The sequence below is a fragment of the Somniosus microcephalus genome, chromosome 32, assembly GCF_052327205.1.
Source record: "Somniosus microcephalus isolate GS21.2 chromosome 32, FLI_Smic_1.0, whole genome shotgun sequence".
Lineage (NCBI taxonomy): Eukaryota > Metazoa > Chordata > Chondrichthyes > Squaliformes > Somniosidae > Somniosus > Somniosus microcephalus.
Genome location: NC_141018.1, coordinates 20,934,369 through 20,943,374, shown reverse-complemented (window position 1 = coordinate 20,943,374; position 9,006 = coordinate 20,934,369). Strand labels below are relative to the sequence as shown.

Here is a 9,006-nt window from a genome sequence, read left to right as displayed (position 1 = left end):
ACGTCGTTACTCTTATACTCAAATCCTCTTGTAATAAAGGTCAACTTACCATTTGCTTTCCTAATTGCTTGCTGTACCTGTATGTTAACTTCCAGTGATTCGTGTACAAGGACACCCAGGCCTCTCTGAACACCAACATTTCCCAATCTCTCACCATTTAAAAAATACTCTGCTTTTCTATTTTTCCTACCAAAGTGGATAACTTCACATTTCCCCACATTATATTCCATTTGCCATGTTCTTGCCCACTCACTTAGCCTGTCTATATCCCCTTGAAGCCTCCTTGCATCCTCCTCACAACTTACATTCCCACCCAGCTTTGTACCATCAGCAAACTTGGATATATTACATTTGGTCCCCACATCCAAATCATTGATGTAGATTGTGAATAGCTGAGGCCCAAGCACTGATCCTTGCGGTACCCCACTAGTTACAGCCTGCCAACTCGAAAATGACCCGTTTATTCCTACTCTGTTTTCTGTCCGTTAACGAATCCTCAATCCATGCTCGTATATTACCCCCAATCCCATGAGCCCTCATTTTGTTTAATAACCTTGTGTGGCAACTTATCGAATGCCTTCTGAAAATCCAAATACACCACATCCACTGGTTCCCTTATCTATTCTGCTAGTTACAACCTCAAAAGATTCTAACAGATTTGCCAAACACGATTTCCCTTTCATAAATCCATGTTGACTCTGCCCAATCCTATTATTATTTTCTCAGTGTCCTGTTACCACATCCTTAATAATATTCTAGCATTTTCCCTACTACTGATGTCAGGCTAACTGTTCTGTAGCTCCCCATTTTCTCTCTCCCTCCTTACCTAAATAATGGGGTTACATTTGCCACTTTCCAATCCGCGATAACCATTGTAGAATCTATGGAATTTTGGAAAATGGCAACCAATGCATCCACTATCTCTATAGCCACCTCTTTCAAAACCCTGGGATGCAGGTCATCAGATCCAGTGGATTTATTGGCTTTCAGTCCCATTCATTTCTGCAGTACTATTTTTTTTACTAATTACTAATTTCTTTCAGTTCCTCATTCTCGCTGGAGCCTTGGTTCTCCACTATTTCCGGGGAGTTTTTTGCGTCTTCTTCGTGAAGACAGACACAAAGTATTTGTTTAATTTCTCTGCCATTTCCTTATTCCCCATTGTAATTTCTCCTGTCTCAGCCTGTAAGGGACCCACATTTACTTTCACTAATCTTTTCCTTTTTACATACCTATAGAAGCTTTTACAGTCTGTTTTTATGTCTCTCGCTAGTTTACTCTCATTCTATTTTCTTGTGGTCTTCAATTGGGCAAACTGACTATATCCGATATAATTGTGTTAAAGATTATTGAATAACGAAGACACCAGAATATTGATAACAGGTCATTAATCTGGTGCTTGGCTGTCTACATCTGCAGACTGGAAGAAACTTTAGTGAACTTTTTATTCAATAAAAAAAGCTGAACGTTAAAGTTCAAAAGAATTATAAAGCAGGGTATACAATTACCTTAAATGGGCCAATTGGAACAGCTAACCGTGGGAAGAAACACTGTGCAAGAAAAAAAACCTCATGACTGCAGATATTAATATTACTCCGTGCATCATTATGTACACCATCATCAGTCCGGGTTAAACCTTTCTAGCCACTGAAGCTGTAATAAAATAATGGTCAGTGGTCAATGTTTCATTGATTTGCACATCCAAGCTGTCTGCCGCAGAGTGTATTCGCTCATCTTATTGAGCATTTTATTGACTGGTTATAGTAAGGATAGACAATCCACCAATGACAAGACAACAAGTTAAAAGCTCTAATTACTTGAATTAGAAATTGAAGAGTTGAGAGGCTATAAATGCTGTTTGGATTATGACAAATGAAAGTACACATTAATAGCACTATGACTGGGCAATACAATTAATGGCACCCTTTTGACTCCTTTTCTGTAACCATCACCATCAGGTTGGTCCTAGATTCCTACTAATCCAGATCAGGAGCTGTTTTTGCTAGTCTCCGAGATTAGGTTGTCAACATAGGCTGTAGCCTTTTCCAGTGCAGTCCCGCAAGCCCAGCAGGAGCGTGCCAGAAGGGCCGCAAATTAGGGTCCCAGCCTTCAGTGAGGCCTCGCAAGGGGCCGAGCCACCTGGCAATCCTACGAGGCGTCAGTGTCGTAGGAGGGAGCATAGCCGGAGAGTTTTCATAGCGCTGGCCTGCTGTCCTGGTACACCAGCCCATCCAATGGCAGGAACGGGGCCCAATCATGGAGCTGGACCCTGATGAATGAAGCATTTTAAAGAGAAGGGCTTACAAAGGGGTGGGGGGGGGGGGGGGGGGGGGAGGAGGTGTCAAGGGGCACTCGCGTTTTCTTTTTGCAATCCCTCGAACCGACCCGGCTCAGCATATTTTGCAGCCCCTTGGGGCGGGGGGGGTCACCCATCCGGGTTAATAAAATTAAATGACCATCTTGTAACCCTGTGAACTTTGGCAACCTCAGCGCAAAAGGTCAAGGGTCGATGTTATGGTCACTGGATATGTTTCCAACATGACTGAAATTCCAGTTAAGACCAGATCGTTAAGTCTGGCACGCTTGTAGTCACTCTGGGCTGGAGATTTCAGTGAGTAAAATATAGCACAGGAGAGTTTTTCCCCTTCATTTTGATATAATAATGTCTCTCCAATAACTAACCTGCTTAGCGAGCTCGTGTAGGAATGAGACACTGAATACTTCCCAATAGCTCCCCACCCCCCCAGTACATTAATTAAAACATCGCGACTGCTTAATATTCTCGATCATTCAAACAACTTCACACCCAAATAGCCAGTTGCAAATCCCAGTAATAGAAACTCCTTTACATTGCTGGTATGAGAGTATTGGACAGAACAGTCTGTTTGGTACAATTTAAAATGACACATATATTCAAACATTTGATGCAGCAGAAGCCAGTCTCTGCTGGGGATAAGCAAATGTTTATCAATTCCCAGACTAGTCAGTATTGATATAGTCAATCATATGGCTATATATTGAAGCTTACTACAGCGCTGCAGTTAGTCGAGTTTTTTTTTAAATTTCCAATTCAGAAATGTTAACCTTGTTAGACTAATTCTGGGTGACCATGAGGTTAACTGGGAGTTGTCAATTCAGCGGCTTCTGCAGACGCTGTGCAAGTTTCGCCAATGATTAGCCACAATGTGAACAACCTTAATTTTTCCAACCAACTCAATGCAATTGGATTTGTAGGGCTGGAAATGAACACTGGTCAACAGCCAGGTGAATGCAAACCGCGGCGGACCTGAAACAATGGGAATGATCGACTCCTGTACCACCGCAGACTCACTGCGTCGTGCTCCTTGCGGTCTTTTAGAACTGTGACCAACACACATTCCTCTGTGTGTATATAAAGATGCAGGCACTACAGCTCAGTATGAATTTAGTTGCTGCAATCTCTCCCCCCCCCCCCCCCCCCCCCCACACCCCATATAGGCCAATTAATCGATTTGCTCCTCTGCATGATCTACATGGAGTACCACAATAGAAAATAAAGGAACTGTACCTGATATCTACCCACAATGGGACAATACTTATTGCAAGCGTAGACAGCGAGTGCTGGCAGACTATGGCACCACGGGAGACACCAGACAGAAGCCAGAAGTGGGAACTCTGGTTGATTTTCCCCTCCTCAATCCAGGGGCAACGAGACCAAATGCGGTGCCCGACTGCCACCGTGGCTATGATGGGCAAACTCAACACAGGCTGATGATCGTATCTGGGTCCTTTCTGGTCCGTACTGTTCAGCTACTCACTTGACAAAGTTACTGTGCCGTCAGGGAAGCTTGTTTTTCTATACAATGTTTGCACTTGTTAAGATGCTCGAGTATTTTAGCAGAAAAGTACAAAAGGTTCGCTTTTGTAGGTTGCCAATTTGAATTTCACATTAGGCAACTGGCTTTGGTGCTGGCACCTGATTGTAACCTGCTCCAATCTAACCATTTTCCAGTGCACCTTCCCAGCAACTACACACCTACACACATACCCCTACACACACACACACACACACACCCCCCCCCCGCGCCGCCCCCGCCCCGCCCGCCCGCCCCCCACCTCCCGCCCCCCCCCCACCCCCCCCACCTCCCGCCCCCCCCGACCCCCCCCACCTCCCTAACCACGGAAATAGAAGCTCCATCAGCTTATTTAGCAGCCAAAAAGACATCTACTATGCCTTCTCCACTACGGTCTAAAATTTGGACACATCAGTTAGGACAACTAGAAAACATTACCTTTTGAAGCTAATTTCAGGAATTTTTTTTCCAGTAAGTGTAAACCGTCTGGGCGACAGACACAAACAGTTGATGTTTATTTGCTGGTGGGGTTAACTTACAAGATCATCTCCTAAATCCAGAAATTTGACATTACGATCTTTAAAAATCGGTAGAATATATGCAGGTTGTAAATGGACATGCACGAGGTGAGAGAAAAGCAGCAGACCTGTCTGTAGCAGAAAGGAAGGAGCTTTTAAAAAAAAAAAATCACGCTCAAACTTTTCATAAACACTAAAAGAAAAGAAACACTTTGCACCTTAAAATGCACTGAACTTAATTTAAATTAAACATAAAAGGGCGACAAAGGAAGCGGTGCGCCAAACATTACATTTGAACTCAAATCTTCTCGGCTATGGATTAAGGTCATGGAGTAGTCCGTGCAGTATTAAAAGAAGTGGGAGCTCTACATGTCCATCAAGATTGCACATTTAACCCGTACACCAGCCGGTTGAGACGATGCGGCGGCTCTGGATGTTGCGGCACAGAGTTGAAATGTTGGTCTTTTTCTGCTAGCTGCTGTCAAAGAGCCTCGCCTAATTGCAAGTGGTTGTATTTTCGGGCAACACACAGATTAGACCTCAAAACCGCCCCCCCCCCCCAAAGGTTAGGAGAGAATAGGAAATCTTATTGGTATCTGGGGTGGAGTTGGATGCTTGCAGCAGTGGAGAAACTGAAGGGTTATTGAGACCAGGAATTACTGCAGCAAATGCAAAGCTATCTGGCACGCTGGAATTCTATCGATAATGGTGCGCAAATCGGAGTTTGCAATTAAGCCCGGTGATCAGGAGGTTAAAACCAAACGCTTTGCAGGAAGCTGGAGCAGAATTTGTTCGCTCTCAGTGGGGAATCGGTGTGATCCTCATGCTCTGCGACGCGATGGCGTAGCTGACCATCGGCGTCGTGGCGTGGCTCATGGTGATGCACGGGATTGGCTGCGCGATGGAGACGGTGACGGGCGTGGCCAGCCCCTGGGCGATGGTCTGGGCCAGGGCCAGCTCGGGGGTCAGGTGCGGGCCCGGGGCGGTGCTGGAGGGGGGCCTGGCGCTGGCCTGTGCCACCAGCTCCTGGCGGGGCTGGCTGCTCAGCGAGTTGTGGGCCTGCACGATGGTGTGGTTGTAGGCGGTGACGGCGGCCACTGTGGGCGGCGCCAGCTGCTGCTCAGCCGCCGCAGCCAGCGTCACCACCTTGGGCTGGCTGCGGTAGTGCGCGTTCTGCTCCAGCAGCATCTCGTTGGTGGCCATCAGGTTCGACGCCTGCTTCTGAAGCTCCTCCACCCGCTTGCGCAGCATCAGGTTCTCCTCCTCCAGGTAGCGATAGTCGACCGGGAATGGTCGCGGCACCCCGTAGTCGTACGAGTCGAAGCGCAGGCTCTCCACCCGCCGGCGCTTCAGCAGGTGGTCGCAGGCCTCGCCGGCGCTCTCAGGCTCAAGGTGGCGGAACTTGCACTTGGAGCCGCGCTGGCAATCGCCGTTCAAGTGGTCGCGGCAGACGGGCACCTCTCCTTGGGCGGCGGGCGGCTCTTCCGCCGGGACGCTGGGGTTGGCCGCCTCGTTCAGCTCCGGGTGATGGAACTTGCAGCGCTTGCCCCGCTTGCAGACATTACGCATGAAGTCGCGGCATACGTCGTTCGAGCTGTGGCCGGCCTTGTCGCTGCCACTGTTGAAGATGCTGTCTTTCTCTGGCATTCTGTTTTGATATTTAGATATATTTTAATAAATTATTGCCACTCTGAAAAAGAAAGAAGATATTCTTCAGCTCTCGTATAGTACTTTACAATTCAGTCATGCCAAGTTATGGTCCCCCTCACCCACCCCTTCCCCCCTTCCCCTCACCCACCTCCCTTCCCCCCTTCCCCTCACCCACCTCCCTTCCCCCCTTCCCCTCACCCACCTCCTTTCCCCTCCCTCTCACCCACCCCTCCATCCAATAATCAGCGGGTCCGCTGCCGCCCCGGATCGCAGGGCGAGGGGCGAGGCCTGTCTGACGGCGGGCGCGGGCCCGGCTCCCGCGGTGGGTGTCTGGAGGCGGGTGAGGGTGGGGTGAGGGGGGTGAGGGTGTGGTGAGAGTGAGGTGAGGAGGGAGTGTCCGCTCCACCGCCCCCGGGCTCTCCTCCCGCTCACCGACAAAGCCCGCCCGGCCCGCTCGCGCCTACCCGTCGAGCGACTCCTCCAGCACCAAAGAGCCGACTGCGGTCCTCCAAGCCAAGAAGGACCGCCAACTGCCGCGCCAAAGAGCACCGACGTGGTCCTCCCAGCCAAGAGCGAACTGCACTCCCCAAAAAAGAAGCTGGGTGGTGCTGCTGTTGTTGTTGTTGTTGCTTGCCCACCCATGGTGTGATGTGTTCAGCAACAATACACTAACCTGAAAGGCTGGTGGAAGCAGATTCAATAGTAACTTTCAAAAAGGGAATCGGATAAATACTTCAAAAAAAGGACCATTTTTTGACAGGGCTGCGGGGAAAGAGTGGGGGGAATGGGATTAATTGGATAGCACAGGCACGCTGGGCCGAATGGCCTCCTGCCTATGACTGGTTGCAGATTCAGACCGACCGTCAGCAACCCACAGGAAAACAAAAATGATCAGTGCAGCAAATAGTTTTTCTTAAGCTCACAGAAATAACATCCCCAGTAAGTCAACAATCACTGAAAAACAATAGAGAGAGCACAGGCTTGCGGTGCCTGGTAACCTAAGCCCCCCAGACCGGCAGAAGTCTATCTCTTGGACCCTTTGAAGAAAGAAACAATTTGCATTTATACAGCGCTTTTCATGACCTCAGGACGTCCCAAAGCGCTTTACAGCCAATGAAGTGTTTTTGGAGCGTAGTCACTGTTGTAATGCGGGAAGTGCGGCAGCCAAGTTGTGCACAGCAAGCTCCCACAAGCAGCGCTGTGATAACGACCAGATGATCTGCTGTAGTGGTATTGATTGAGGGATAAATATTGAGCATCCACTTGAGCGGGCAGACGGAGCCTCGGTTTAACATCTCATCCGAAAGACATTAAATGAAGAACCTGACCAAGAAAGAAAACCTGATACGTGCCCTAAAAAAAAGGTGAAACCGTATAACAGGCCTGATGCGTCAAAACATGTAGATTCCTGACCGCTTTGTAACTTACGCTGTCGATATACACAATAGTTATATTGGCGGGGAAAAAAAACACATTCCTGAAAGGCTGAAGGGGGTAAATGCTGATGTTACAATTCTAGGAAATCTGGGACTTCATTAAAATTTCTGGAAAATTTTGATCACTTTTATACTTCAAATAAATTTTAATCTTGAAGGCAAAACAAAACGAATGATCATTTTCTCTTCTGTGTGTGTGTGTATAGGTTCTGCTCTTTCTATGATTGATTAGCTTTTTAAAAATAATCTCCAAAAATCTGTGTGCCCAGTACTTCTTAGGAGGGAGGAATTCATGCTAATATTTATTCATTTATGTAGCTGACCTTTCCATTTTAGCATATGGCTTTAAGAAGCATAGAAAACGATATTTGGATTTTCAATTCGAACACCACTCCTCCAGAAATTAGCCCAACATTCACACTCCCACATCCAGTCCTTTCCACTCCAGTTCACAGAGGCATGCTCTAACCCCACTGGACCCCATCCAACCCCCCTTTTGACAGAGCACATTTCCCCCCAACCCTTCCAGTCAACACTGACATGCTGCACCTTCTCCCCCTCAATTTAACCCGCCACACGTCTCCCCTTGAAACTCCATGCAAGCAGTTTGCATTCGTGCTGGTACTTTTCCCCTCTCCCGTCAGTTAAATTTCCCTCCGCAGCACCGGACCCCTCCCTCCCTCCCCACTCCGCGATGCCAGCCCAGCCACCGCAGAGAGCAGGCCCCACTTAGGGGTGATCGGAAACAGGGAGTCCAGAACCAGGGGTCACAGTCTAAAGATAAGGGGTAAGCCATTTAGGACAGAGATGAGGAGGAATTTCTTCACCCAGAGAGTGGTGAACCTGTGGAATTCTCTACCACAGAAGGCAGTTGAGGCCAATTCATTAAATATATTCAAGAAGGAGTTGGATATATTTCTTAAGGCTAAAGGGATCAAGGGATATGGGGAGAAAGCAGGGACAGGGTACTGAGTTTGGATGATCAGCCATGATCTCATTGAATGGCGGAGCAGGCTCGAGGGGCCGAATGGCCTACTCCTGCTCCTATCTTCTATGTTTCTATGGTGGTTGCCAGAAGTCTTAGGGGACCGGGGTGGGGGTGGGGGGGGGGTGGGTGGGTAGAGAGACAGAGTGACAGAGCAGTGATAGGCGTGGGGCTAGGGTGACCAGGGACCAGAGGGCAAGGGGAATGGGGTTTATGGGGCGGGGGGGAAGAGAGTGACAGCGGACCGGGGATCGGAAATGGCTCAGTGGCAAAGAGGGAGACTGGGAAATGGGAGTCCGAGGATGGGGATTCAGGGAAGAGTGCAGAATAAGGGCTCGGAGGAGAGAGGGAGACTGGGGATTAAAGTTTGGGAGATTGGGGTACAGGTACAGGTGGAAGGCGAAAGGGAGACTGGGGGTTGCATTGGGAGAGAGGGAGACTGGGGGATTGGGGCTTGGGTGGTGGGGTCGGTGAAGAGAGGGAGACTGGGAAATAGGTGGATGTGGAGCCCAGCATTTCCTGCAGAGCCGGGAGCAGCAGCAGGAGCAAGGTGGCGAGAGTGGGAGCGGCACTGAGAAGAGGAG

General features: G+C 48.7%; 1 protein-coding gene across 2 annotated transcripts; it reads right to left on the bottom strand.

Moving 5' to 3' along the window:
- Positions 1–4,320: 4,320 nt before the first annotated feature.
- Positions 4,321–6,571, bottom strand: LOC147097330 (zinc finger CCCH domain-containing protein 10-like). 2 transcript variants are annotated; one of them, XM_085972209.1, is made up of 2 exons: positions 6,466–6,571; positions 4,321–6,041 (listed from the first exon to the last, which is right to left on the bottom strand). In XM_085972209.1, exon 2 carries the CDS (start codon positions 5,996–5,998, stop codon positions 5,150–5,152), a length of 849 nt encoding a protein of 282 aa, XP_085828335.1. In that variant the 5' UTR covers positions 5,999–6,041; positions 6,466–6,571; the 3' UTR covers positions 4,321–5,149. The 2 variants fall into 2 exon arrangements, with proteins under 2 accessions (XP_085828335.1, XP_085828336.1); XM_085972210.1 differs by lacking the exon at positions 6,466–6,571 and adding an exon at positions 6,229–6,435.
- Between the last annotated feature and the right edge of the window lie 2,435 nt (positions 6,572–9,006).